We start from the raw sequence: 14,559 nt of genomic DNA, 5'->3' as shown, positions 1-14,559 counted from the left end.
TGAGCCGATCACATGCTTTCACACCAAGCATCCTCTGCTCTAGGGCCAAGTTTAAGTGTGCAATCTGTACAGCAGTTGTAGGTGTCAGGTATACAACTAATTTTGTGTTTGTTAAAATTGTTGTTGTTGTTGTTGCCTTTAGTCTGAAGACTGGTTCTTTTTAGCTGTCGGTGCTAGTCTATCCTGTACAAGCTTTTTCATTGCTGCATGATTATTGCAACTTATATCAGTTCATCCGTGCATACTGTATTTAAGCCTTGGTCTCTGTCTACAATTTGTACAATCCCCCCCCCCCCCCCCCCCCCACACACACACACTTCCTTTCATAGTCAAATAGACAATTCCTTGATGCCTGAGGATATGTCCTATCAAGTGATGCCATCTTTTAGTCAACTTGCGTTATGAATTTCTTTTTGTCCCCAATTTGAATCAGTACCTTGTCATTTCTTAATCGATATACCCATCAAATCTTGAACATTTTCCCATAGCACCATATTTCAAAAGATTCTGTTCTCTTCTTGCAGTTAGTCCGCATATAAACTTGTACTGTGGTGGTATTAGCTTTGTGTCTGTCTTGACTGCAATAATGTGTTCACTGTGCTTTTCATAGTATCTTACCCACATTTCTATTTTCTTATTCATGATTGGGCCTACTATTGTATTACCTCTATTTGATTTTGTTTTGATAGCTCTGTATGTACCTGACAAGGGGCCCCGTTCTTCTTGCCACTCCAATTCACTAATTCCCATTATATCTAACTTCAACCTATCCACTTCCCTTTTTAAATTCTCTAACTCCCCCCCCCATGAACCATGGACCTTGCCGTTGGTGGGGAGGCTTGCGTGCCTCAGCGATACAGATAGCCGTACCGTAGGTGCAACCACAACGGAGGGGTATCTGTTGAGAGGCCAGACAAACGTGTGGTTCCTGAAGAGGGGCAGCAGCCTTTTCAGTAGTTGCAAGGGCAACAGTCTAGATGATTGACTGATCTGGCCTTGTAACAATAACCAAAATGGCATTGCCGTGCCGGTACTGCGGCGAACGGCTGAAAGCAAGGGGAAACTACAGCCGTAATTTTTCCCGAGGGCATGCAGCTTTACTGTATGATTACATGATGATGGCGTCCTCTTGGGTAAAATATTCCGGAGGTAAAATAGTCCCCCATTCGGATCTCCGGGCGGGGACTACTCAAGAGGATGTCGTTATCAGGAGAAAGAAAACTGGCGTTCTACGGATCGGAGGGTGGAATGTCAGATCCCTTAATCGGGCAGGTAGGTTAGAAAATTTAAAAAGGGAAATGGATAGGTTGAAGTTAGATATAGTGGGAATTAGTGAAGTTCGGTGGCAGGAGGAACAAGACTTCTGGTCAGGTGACTACAGGGTTATAAACACAAAATCAAATAGGGGTAATGCAGGAGTAGGTTTAATAATGAATAGGAAAATAGGAATGCGGGTAAGCTACTACAAACAGCATAGTGAACGCATTATTGTGGCCAAGATAGATACGAAGCCCACACCTACTACAGTAGTACAAGTTTATATGCCAACTAGCTCTGCAGATGACGAAGAAATTGAAGAAATGTATGATGAAATAAAAGAAATTATTCAGATTGTGAAGGGAGACGAAAATTTAATAGTCATGGGTGACTGGAATTCGAGTGTAGGAAAAGGGAGAGAAGGAAACATAGTAGGTGAATATGGATTGGGGGACAGAAATGAAAGAGGAAGCCGCCTGGTAGAATTTTGCACAGAGCACAACATAATCATAACTAACACTTGGTTTAAGAATCATGAAAGAAGGTTGTATACATGGAAGAACCCTGGAGATACTAAAAGGTATCAGATAGATTATATAATGGTAAGACAGAGATTTAGGAACCAGGTTTTAAATTGTAAGACATTTCCAGGGGCAGATGTGGACTCTGACCACAATCTATTGGTTATGACCTGTAGATTAAAACTGAAGAAACTGCAAAAAGGTGGGAATTTAAGGAGATGGGACCTGGATAAACTAAAAGAACCAGAGGTTGTACAGAGATTCAGGGACAGCATAAGGGAGCAATTGACAGGAATGGGGGAAATAAATACAATAGAAGAAGAATGGGTAGCTTTGAGGGATGAAGTAGTGAAGGCAGCAGAGGATCAAGTAGGTAAAAAGACGAGGGCTAGTAGAAATCCTTGGGTAACAGAAGAAATATTGAATTTAATTGATGAAAGGAGAAAATATAAAAATGCAATAAGTGAAACAGGCAAAAAGGAATACAAACGTCTCAAAAATGAGATCGACAGGAAGTGCAAAATGGCTAAGCAGGGATGGCTAGAGGACAAATGTAAGGATGTAGAGGCCTATCTCACTAGGGGTAAGATAGATACCGCGTACAGGAAAATTAAAGAGACCTTTGGAGATAAGAGAACGACTTGTATGAATATCAAGAGCTCAGATGGAAACCCAGTTCTAAGCAAAGAAGGGAAAGCAGAAAGGTGGAAGGAGTATATAGAGGGTCTATACAAGGGCGATGTACTTGAGGACAATATTATGGAAATGGAAGACGATGTAGATGAAGATGAAATGGGAGATATGATACTGCGTGAAGAGTTTGACAGAGCACTGAAAGACCTGAGTCGAAACAAAGCCCCCGGAGTAGACAATATTCCATTGGAACTACTGACGGCTGTGGGAGAGCCAGTCCTGACAAAACTCTACCATCTGGTGAGGAAGATGTATGAGACAGGCGAAATACCCTCAGACTTCAAGAAGAATATAATAATTCCAATCCCAAAGAAAGCAGGTGTTGACAGATGTGAAAATTACCGAACTATCAGCTTAATAAGTCACAGCTGCAAAATACTAACACGAATTCTTTACAGACGAATGGAAAAACTAGTAGAAGCCAACCTCGGGGAAGATCAGTTTGGATTCCGTAGAAACACTGGAACACGTGAGGCAATACTGACCTTACGACTTATCTTAGAAGAAAGATTAAGGAAAGGCAAACCTACGTTTCTAGCATTTGTAGACTTAGAGAAAGCTTTTGACAATGTTGACTGCAATACTCTCTTTCAAATTCTGAAGGTGGCAGGGGTAAAATACAGGGAGCGAAAGGCTATTTACAATTTGTACAGAAAAGAGTCGAGGGACATGAAAGGGAGGCAGTGGTTGGGAAGGGAGTAAGACAGGGTTGTAGCCTCTCCCCGATGTTGTTCAATCTGTATATTGAGCAAGCAGTAAAGGAAACAAAAGAAAAATTCGGAGTAGGTATTAAAATTCATGGAGAAGAAATAAAAACTTTGAGGTTTGCCGATGACATTCTAATTCTGTCAGAGACAGCAAAGGACTTGGAAGAGCAGTTGAATGGAATGGACAGTGTCTTGAAAGGAGGATATAAGATGAACATCAACAAAAGCAAAACAAGGATAATGGAATGTAGTCTAATTAAGTCGGGTGATGCTGAGGGAATTAGATTAGGAAATGAGGCACTTAAATTAGGAAAGGAGTTTTGCTATTTGGGGAGCAAAATAACTGATGATGGTCGAAGTAGAGAGGATATAAAATGTAGGCTGGCAATGGCAAGGAAAGCGTTTCTGAAGAAGAGAAATTTGTTAACATCCAGTATTGATTTAAGTGTCAGGAAGTAATTTCTGAAAGTATTTGTATGGAGTGTAGCCATGTATGGAAGTGAAACATGGACGATAAATAGTTTGGACAAGAAGAGAATAGAAGCTTTCGAAATGTGGTGCTACAGAAGAATGCTGAAGATTAGATGGGTAGATCACATAACTAATGAGGAAGTATTGAATAGGATTGGGGAGAAGAGAAGTTTGTGGCGCAACTTGACCAGAAGAAGGGATCGGTTGGTAGGACATGTTCTGAGGCATCAAGGGATCACCAATTTAGTATTGGAGGGGAGCGTGGAGGGTAAAAATCGTAGAGGGAGACCAAGAGATGAATACACAAAGCAGATTCAGAAGGATGTAGGTTGCAGTAGGTACTGGGAGATGAAAAAGCTTGCACAGGATAGAGTAGCATGGAGAGCTGCATCAAACCAGTCTCAGGACTGAAGACCACAACAACAACAACAACCTACTTACCCAATAAAGGTATCTAACATTTCACACTTCAGCCTGTAGAAAACCTAATTTGTTTTTAAAATGACTGAATCGAAATTAAGAAAATAGCTTGTTTTTTACAGGTTAAATATCATAATGGGTGCTAAAACTTCATGATAGGATGTTTATCACTGTGCTTGCCGGTTACTAAAATATGAAATTAATATAGAATTGTGTAAATAATTAACAACAGAGTTTGGTTGCCATGAGATAGAATCATGGGGAATGCCACACATATACTTCAGAGTCACACAAGTCCTGCCAGTTTTGTAGGAATACAACAGACATTGTTTGCAGACGTGGCTAACAGTTAATATTACAGCATTGGGAGGAAAAGGGGGGGGGGGGGGCGGAGGCAATGGAAGATGGGAGCAACAATTGCATGCATGAAAATGTTACTATTGTGATGTGTTGCCACACTCTGACTGCCTTGAGTAAACTCATTATGCTAACCTAAGTTTAAGAAATGGTTCCAGAAATCCAAAGTACCTTGTTAAGTTTTATCACTCATAGTATTGTCAGGATGCATAGCTCACTTCACTATGTCTTTGAAACAAAATACTATCATTTTTGTTCCGGGTTCCTGGAAGGAAAGTACCATATCTTTTTGTTGTTACTATTCATCCAGTAGTGCTTCTCAAGATCTTTTCCTTTTTCCTTTTGTTTCATCTCTATCGTATTATTTGATTGTATATCATCTTTTTCTGTAAAATTTCATGTGTTCAATTTGTATCTTACCTTCAGATTTGAAATGATACGCCAGTATTCGTGAATGATTTGACTTCATTGAGCGCGCGCGTGCGCGCACACACACACACACACACACACACACACACACACACACACACACACATACAAAAAGAGAGAGAGAGAGAGAGAGAGAGAGAGAGAATTGTTCTTGATGTGTGAATAAAATAATTTTATTTAGAGTCCATTTCGTTTAAATGATACTTGAATATCTGTTTCCACAATTCTATGTGTAGAGGATGTCATAGCTTTGCATAACACAGATTAGATTGTTTCACATTTGAGCCATAATATTTCTCAACAACCTTGGCCGCAAATCAGCCCTACACATGTATATGCGTGCCTGACATTAATATCACTGCTGATGTACAACAAATTACAGTTTAGTTCACTTTTAATTGGTCTAGTTGTAAGTACTCTGACCATAAATGTTGACATGATTTTATCTAATTGCTGCCATACATTTCCCACAAGTAATACAACAATGACAAAGTTTTAGTTATTTGTCCTAATGTTTTGCTCTCTGCACTTGCGTTAAAAGTCTGCAGTCACGTACCAGTATCTTTTACTTTTAGTAATTAGGTAATGATTTATTTTTTTTTCCCATGAGGATGATTCATCGAATTGAGAAACGAGTGATTTCATGTCAAAACGGGTCAAGAGTAAATGTGTCACATCACTATTTCAAACGTTGCTGAAAAAATATGTATTGAAGTTCCACGTGATACCTCTCCAAAACAACAATTTTTTAGTTTTTCTGATGATTTGTTAAAATGTTACAGACTTCTCTAAATGAGAGTATTTGTGGAAATGGAACAAAAAGGAAAATTGTAATAAAGAAACCTTTTTTTAAATAAACTGTGAAAATTTGTAACTTTTTTGTGAATTTCAAAATTATATTTTGAAAATATGAATAGTCACAGGATGTTAACTGTCTTGCGAAATGATAAAGTGGAAGAACTGCATACTGTCAGTTATGGCATTAATGCATGAAATGCTTAACCTGTCAAAAGATAAAAGAATCTGATTTTTTTTTATTTAGAAATTATTTTCTCCAAAAACCCCAGTGTAAATATTCTAAAAATTTCATGGTACGTTAGTTGGTCATTGTACTGAGGGAATGTACGATAAGAGTGGACAATCCTTGTTTGTACAAAATGTGAGAAATTTTTTAGGTAGACCTAGCTCTACTCTCAGATTGATTGCTGAGTTTAAGTAAATATCATGCAAAACTAATATTTCTGAGTCAAAATCATTACTGTACAACATTATAAATGAGTGGGAAAACAATTCATAGTTTTGTACGAGAGCATTTTATAACAAAAATGTGATACAGAATATTTATACCCATTTTTCTTTTTATGATATTATTCACAAATTATTGTGATCTTCTGTCATGATTTCACTACTTCATGACTTTCCATACTTTGCCTACAATGTAACAATCAACACTGCATTGTTGAAAAGAGTTCATTTGTTTTTTCATAAGGTTATCATTGAACCTTTGTAGCCAAGCTGAATTTGCATGTGGACAGGGATGATCCAACAACAGCAGTCCTTGGGAAATGGAAACTACACATTGATTTTTTGATGATGGCCATTTTAAAACATTAGCAGGATCATGAGGTGTCATAAAGGAGACGGTTATATCTTGCAGCTCATGAGAGACACTTATTATCTGTCCCACCCACCACTGATTGTCATACACACAAGAAGTGAAGTAGCTCATTACAAAGTCTTCTAATGTATATTATGATCTCTGCATTTCACATACAATAATATGCTGCATTTCGTGGAGAAATGTTCCTGCAATGTATGTGCTACTCCGGCATGCAACCCAGTAGTGACTTGATTGAATTCGTACCACAGGCTTCGTAAGAGACCACTCTTCTCTCTCTCTCTCTCTCTCTCTCTCTCTCTCTCTCTCTCTTTATTTTTTATTTGAACAGAATTCCCTTAATGTACTTTATTTAGAATTAAGAGTTACATCTTTGTTACTAACTTCAGTAGCATTTCTTATAGCATTAACAGCTTTGTGCTGTAGATTAATTCTTGTTGCAAGTTTGCAAGATGTTTACAGAGACCTCCTACCTCATCACATGCACTTGTTCCATGACCTGTTCCTGAAAATATTCATCTCTTTTGTCATAGTTCGTGTACTACAGTGTTGACCAAGCTTATAAAGCTGAAAACAGTTTTTAAAATGAGATGTTGTACCATCAGTCACAAGCACATGTTTAGGAAATGCACGGCCTTGAGATGCTATGTCATCAATTATCATGCTGACAGTATAGCATGCATGTGCACTGTCATGAATGAGATTATCACTGACAATAGCAGAACAGTGTGATTTGTCAAGGAAGTGAGCAACACATGTGAATATTGAATACTGGAACCTGTGACATGTGCTAGTGGAGACTTTGAATTTTACTCTGCAAAGCAACAGACCAGTTCTCAGCAAAGTGAAAATGAGGAACTAACGTGTCAGTATTCTGGGATGTGGCTGAGTTTGCTTCTGCTGTGTCCTGTCTCTGAAACCTCTGGATGTGATGGTGAGCTATTCCTTTCATGACCCAGTGACTAACCTCTGTAACAAACTTCTCTGGCTCTTCTGTCTTCTTCACCATCTCTCCCCCTCCCATAATGCATAGGTTACATCATTGTCAATATCCTAAAGGTGTAATGCTTCAACAGTCATCATTTCGGCACCAGGACACATTGCACACTTCTGCAGCCAGCATTTATCTTGCAGCTCATGACGTATACACAAACACATCAGGTCCATCTCTCTGTACTTCTTTCCTGTGACACTGTTTATGGCATAACAGACAAGTTGGAAGTTAGTGCAGTAAATACATGTGCATGCTTCCTTCACTGGCTGGCATTTTACCTATTTTGGTTTTGCCTGCAATAGGAATGTGGGCATGCCCAAATACCTTTTTCGTTCTTTATTTTATGAGCTTGTGAAATCAAATAATGTGAGGCGGTGGGCATGTATTTCTGTATCTACTGGTTAAGGCAGCTACCTGGCGTCAGTGTCAGTAACTGTACCTTCTCAGTATAGGTGGCTGCTGGGATATCAATATTTAGGTTTTGAAACCACACATCACATTTCGTGTACATATCACTATCTTCAGGTTCTGCACCACGTGCATCTGCAGTATGCACTTCACAAAGTTTTGAAGGTGTTGCTTGTGCAAAACTTATTTCAATTTCTTCCACTTTTCTTTTTACATACTGTTATCTTCTTGTGCTTCTTAGCTTCCCTGGACATTTAAGGGGGGACATAGAAGAAGCTATAGCAGAAGTGCTAACATTCAACGCATCAACAACTTCACATCCAGGAATATAAATGTCTGCACTGTCTTCTTCAGTTACACATTCAGGTGATGGTGATCATTCAGATGGGGTGTCACTAAATTTCTTCTTGTAGTGATTGTAACAATTCCTGCACAATGGATGTGATGCTAATACCATTACTTGAGGACCAATATATTTCTGCAATACCTCTGACAGATTTCCAACATTTGTGAAGTGTTTTCACTTTTCTTAAGCACCTTCTTTTGTCTATTTTTCATAGTACACACACTTCACTCTTTCACTGCTGTATTTCCTGACTGATATTGTATCTAACAGAAAGTTCAAACCAAACACAAAACTTGATGCAGAATGGTTTATGTGCAAGTTCTCATTCATTTGTGATTAACAGAAGAATGCTGGAAACAGTGGTGCCAATATGCGTATTTTACTCTAGAAATTCAGCGACGTGAAGTATGCAGAATGTTAAAAATATTTTTACACAGAAAAATATTTCCCACATTTTCAGTAATAAATATTTATATAATACAGGAATCTGGTGTAGAGAAGATACTATTTATAATTACTACAGTAGTGTCTGGTAATATGACAAGGTAGCATTCTGTGGCTTTCCAAATTAGAAAAACAGTGGAAAAATTAACTTAAATTTCGTATTTTCATCTTAAATTTGTAAGTTAAAGGAGTCCCATAAGAGCGCAGGTGTCAAATAAATTTCAACACACTATGAGGGAGCTTTAATGCAAAACATGTGCCAGGTCTCTAGTACTTTTGGTCTACTAGGTATATATTTTTTTAATCTCAACTGTTTTAAGAGTTCTTTACAAAATATGCATTTTTCAAAGGACTGTATCATTTACAAAAATTAAGATAAATGAAAATACTTTATTTCTTAACACTTATGATATAGAGGTCTAATACATATTTTTTCCAGAAAAATTCATGACCACGGGTTGACATCACCTGTATGATTTGACATGAAACCACCCATGTGCTAATTGCTACTGCCTTTGCTGCAATTTGATGCAGTTATATTCTATGCCTTTGAAGATCTATTTATTTCAATTATTAGTATTTTGTTTTAGGTTACTCAGAGGAGGTGAACGACATGGGCTCAAGAGTGAAGAAATTGCAAGCTGAGAACTTCAAACTAAAGAATCACATTTGCCTGACACTGAAAAACTATGACAATCATGTAATGCATATTACAGGTAATGCTTATACAGAACTGAAACATTTTAATGAAAATTATGGTGTGTTCCTCACAGTTTTGCTAAATCTTACCTGTCCACATACTGAAGCTAAGGTGTCAGGCTTTGAAACATCTTTGGATGACTTACGGCAGGATATTCTGAATGGTCACATTTCTGATGATGAGCTTCATGACAGAATTGGTAATCTATTACGGAATCGCTCCAAGGGAGATGAAGTTATTGACTACATGAACTCTCCAGAGAAAGCACTTCAAACTGAGGGAGGAACTATTACTACACAAGGAAAGGGACAGACTGCCACAGCCTCGCAAACAACAGAAACTGTCACAGTCAAAGGATGTTCTTCACAAATTAATGCGTACACTGAAAGTGTAATAGTAAAAACACAAGAGGAAAGCACTTCTAAGAAGAAAATACATGAACACATGACAAGGACAAGTATTCCAGAAAGTGCACAAGTGAGGGTGGGAGGCCAAGCAGAAACAAGAAAAAGTGCATTGTCAGAGGAGCTGATCGGTTCACTAGCTAAGTCACCATCTAAAATTTCTATATCTACATCTACACACATTTCTGAAAGATGCCAAGCTGCCACTGATTCCAAGGACTCACCTGTTAGTACAGAAGATCCAAACAAAAGTATGTTAAAACATATTGTGAAAGATGTTGTCCAGGAAATCACTGAATCTGTACTTGCATTGCATCACGATGACATAAGGGATATAAGAAACGAAGCAAAGAAATTGATGCAAAGCTTTCCAATTTTTAAGTCAGCACTATTACTAAACATGGAAGCTACCACAAAACTTAAATCACATCTGCAGTATATTAAAGACATGCTTTATTCAGTCCTGGAAAACAGTCCTCATATGACCGACAAAAGAAAAATTGATGAAATTTTTAGCAGTGTTAACCTCCATGCACTGCACTTAGAAAAAGCTATGGATTCCCTGCAGGTAATTGAAGTTACCTTAAATCCAAAAGGAAGTGCTGTGTTAAATGTTGAGAGAAGTAATGTTTGCACTGTTTCTGATTTCATTAATGAGGTTTTTATTAATTATCACCACAATACACACCCCATGGAGCACTGTAGAAAACATCCTAACAGCCCTCATGAGGAAAACAATATGTATACTGCAACTGAAACACCATCACGTAAAAAAGTCATAGATGATCCTACTGTGGAAGTTTTATCGCAGAGGAGTGCTATAGAAAGACATGGAAAGATTTCTAATTTCGAAAATTTGCCGAAGATAGAAACTGATGATAAATTTGTTACTCGGCACCACCTCCATTCAAAACTAAGTAAATATGACAAAAGACTGACACGTGAAATCAAAAAAGAGAAAAAGAAGAAAAAACAAGATCATGATAAGAAAAAGTACAAAAAATCTAAGCAAGAGTCTGCTGAAACCAGAAGAAACAATGGAAAGGATGAATGGAAACATAAGGATTTTAAAAAAATGAAGGAAAAGTATCGTGACCAAGGAAGAAATTTAAAGAAGCAATATCATTATAAAGAAGAAAAACATTTTAAAAGCAAACTGTATGACACAAGAAAGAAAAATACTCATAATATATACAAATGGAATAAAGATGAAGACTACAGGCATAGCAACATGTCTGGGGATTGGGTAATTGACATGAATAGAGCACGAGCAGAATCTAGAGAGAATGAACACAAAAGTGATTGGCTCTTTGAAAGAGCATATGCAAGGAAAGCTAAAAGAAATGGGAAGTGGGATATGAATAACTGGAATAACTGGTATTTTCAAAGAGCTGAAGATAGAAAGTCATGTCGTCAGAAATCTGGCAGTGAATACAGCAAAATTCCAGATCCTCCACCAAATGAGTCTGAAAAAGAATACCATGACAATAATAGCAAACAGCATCAAAAACAAAGGAAGTATTTTAAACCAAAGAGATGGATATCCAAAGCCTATATGACTGTTTCAAAATTCAGATTTTAAATATTTTTTTTGTAGCAGTAACACACTGTTAACATATATATTGACATGTTAATGATGGTTAACATAGTCTGATTTTTATATTGTCTTACATGACATGAATGGCTGTGTTAGTATGTAAACAGGCACCATGAAACCTTTGACTGTTTTCACATACCTGAATGTAACATGTTTATACTTCTGTGATAATGCACAAACAGTATTGTTTCAAATACATTTTACTTTTTTGCTTTATATTACTTCACTAATATAATTTCTGTTATTGATATGTAAATATTGTACATGTTAAAAATAAATCTTTGATTAAATCCCCTGTGTAGAACACTTAATCAGATCCAGAATCTTAATTGTCATTGACATTTCCTGTCTCATCTTTAAAAGATCAACTTTAGTTCATATCTTTTCAGAAAGAGATTTTCACTCTGTAGTGGAGTGTGCGCTGGTATGAAACTTCCTGGCAAATCAAAACTGTGTGCTGGAGTGAGACTCAAACTCTGGATCTTTGCCTTTCATGGGCAAGTGCTCTACCAGCTGAGCTACCCAAGCACAACTCAAGACCCGTCCTCACAGTGGAAGTAAAGCTGTAAGGACTAGTCACAAATCGTGCTTTGGTAGCTCAGTTGGTAGAGCACATTCTCCCGAGTTCGCATCTCTGTCCAACACACAGCTCTGATCTGTCAGGAAGTTTCATTTTGTTCATATGTGGTAATTCCTCAGCACTAGATCTCCTCTTGTGCAATCAGCTGAGCTCTCCTTGTGCTGCCTCCTGAGATGGAAAGAGACTTAGAGCAATAAGTGTGACAAAAGCCAAAGTTGAAATTCTTCCCTTGATCTGTTTTCTTTCTGTACCTTGTAATTTCATTTCACTGAAGTAATAATGAGAGTGGTGTTATGGATGTTGTTGCTTTGTGGATGATTTTTACTGGCCATTCACAGATGTGCAAACACACTTGGCATAGTGCTGTACGTCTGGTGTGAATGTCAAACAGCACCACTCTGTGCAACAGTGAACAAGATCTGTGCAGTGTCAATACATCAAAGAAAATGGTTCACTCGTATGCACTGTGTTTCGATGTCATTTCTTGTTTCCCAATTTTATTGACAAGTACACACTGGAATATTGTTGTGCACTTACCAACACTGCTCCATTCTCTACTGGTCTGTGCTATTTTGTGATGCTCTAACATGTTTGTGTGCTGTGTGGCTCGTCCGGTGTGAACATTTTTTCAGCATGCAGTCACTGCAGCACGTACCACAACTCAGTTGTATTACATTTACCCAAGTTAGCAGCAGATCTATTGGATGAAGTCTTGGTTTTCCTTGTATACAATGGCTATGTTTATACACGCTGTACATTCTGTTCCTCATTTAATAACTTTCAGCAGATGCATCTTCTGAGGTCACTGTGTACAGTATATACATAAGACTTACTGAAGAGTTTGCTCCAGAAACTCTTTCATTACTTTTCAGAAATAGTTGGCTTAACCATTAGACTATCCAAGCACACCTCGTGAACTGACTTAAATTATTTTAACTTATGAATTTTAATGGTCAGAGAGTCTTCTGTTACAGTCACTGCCATAAGTAGTGAGATTCATGTCCCACTTAAGCATTTCAATGCAGATATCTCTGGAGCCACAATAGATTCTGAAAATTGATTTTTAGTGGTATGAATGTAAGGAGGGGCTCATGTATATAAATACTATGAGACATTCTAAAATGTAAGCAAATATTATTTTCAACACAGACTTATGCTTTTTAAATGGATGTTGTTGTTGTTGTTGTTGTGGTCTTCAGTCCTGAGACTGGTTTGATGCAGCTCTCCATGCTACTCTATCCTGTACAAGCTTCTTAATCTCCCAGTACCTACTGCAGCCTACATCCTTCTGAATCTACTTAGTGTACTCATCTCTTGGTCTCCCTCTACAATTTTTACCCTCCACACTGCCCTCCAGTACTAAATTGGTGATCCCTTGATGCCTCAGAACATGTCCTACCAACCGATCCCTTCTTCTAGTCAAGTTGTGCCACAAACTCCTCTTCTCCCCAATTCTATTTAATACCTCCTTATTAGTTATGTGATCTACCCATCTAATCTTCTGCATTCTTCTGTAGCACCACATTTCGAATGCTTCTATTCTCTTCTTGTCTAAACTATTTATCATCCACGTTTCACTTCCATACATGGCTACACTCGATACAAATACTTTCAGAAACCACTTCCTAACACACAAATCAATACTCGATGTTAACAAACTTCTCTTCTTCAAAAATGCTTTCCTTCCCATTGCCGGTCTACATTTTATATCCTCTCTACTTCAACCATCAAAAGTTATTTTGCTCCCCAAATAGCAAAACTCCTTTACTACTTTGTCTCATTTCCTAATCTAATTCTGTCAGCATTACCCGACTTAATTCGACAACATTCCATTATCCTTGTTTTGCTTTTGTTGATGTTCATCTTATATCCTCCTTTCAAGACACTGTTCATTCCGTTCAACTGCTCTTCCAAGTCCTTTGCTGTGTCTGACAGAATTACAATGTCATCGGCGAACCTCAAAGTTTTTATTTCTTCTCCATGGATTTTAATACCTACTCCGAACTTTTCTTTTGTTTCCTTTACCGCTGGCTCAGTATACAGATTGAATAGCATCGGGGAGAGGCTACAACCCTGTCTCACTCCCTTTCCAACCACTGCTTCCCTTTTATGTCCCTCGACTCTTGTAACTGCCATCTGGTTTCTGTACAAATTGTAAATAGCCTTTCGCTCTCTGTATTTTACCCCTGCCGCCTTCAGAATTTGAAAGAGAGTAGTCCAGTCAACATTGTCAAAAGCTTTCTCTAAGTCTACAAATGCTAGAAACATAGGTTTGCCTTTCCTTAATCTTACTTCTAAGATAAGTCGTAGGGTCAGTATTGCCTCACATGTTCCAACATTTCTAAGGAGTCCTAACTGATCTTCCCTGAGGTCGGCTTCTACCAGTTTTTCCATTCGTCTGTAAAGAATTCGCGTTAGTATTTTGCAGCTGTGACTTATTAAACTGATAGTTCGGTAATTTTCACACCTGTCAACACCTGCTTTCTTTGGGATTGGAATTATTATATTCTTCTTGAAGTCTGAGGGAATTTCGCCTGTCTCATACATCTTGCTCACCAGATGGTACAGTTTTGTCAGGACTGGCTCTCCCAAGGCTGTCAGTAGTTCTAATAG

General features: G+C 37.9%; 1 protein-coding gene across 1 annotated transcript in view; it reads left to right on the top strand.

Moving 5' to 3' along the window:
• Positions 1 to 11,656, top strand: part of LOC126412567 (uncharacterized) — a 51,529-nt gene extending 39,873 nt beyond the window's left edge. The window contains exon 3 of the mRNA XM_050082212.1: positions 9,256 to 11,656. Coding sequence (XP_049938169.1) covers positions 9,256 to 11,351 — 2,096 coding nt within the window. The 3' untranslated portion in view covers positions 11,352 to 11,656. The remainder of the gene's footprint in view (positions 1 to 9,255) is intronic.
• The last annotated feature ends 2,903 nt before the right edge of the window (positions 11,657 to 14,559 follow it).

This window comes from Schistocerca serialis, chromosome 7 (genome assembly GCF_023864345.2).
Source record: "Schistocerca serialis cubense isolate TAMUIC-IGC-003099 chromosome 7, iqSchSeri2.2, whole genome shotgun sequence".
NCBI lineage: Eukaryota > Metazoa > Arthropoda > Insecta > Orthoptera > Acrididae > Schistocerca > Schistocerca serialis.
The sequence above is the reverse complement of the archived record's forward strand: the minus strand, read 5'-3'. Positions and strand labels throughout refer to the sequence as shown.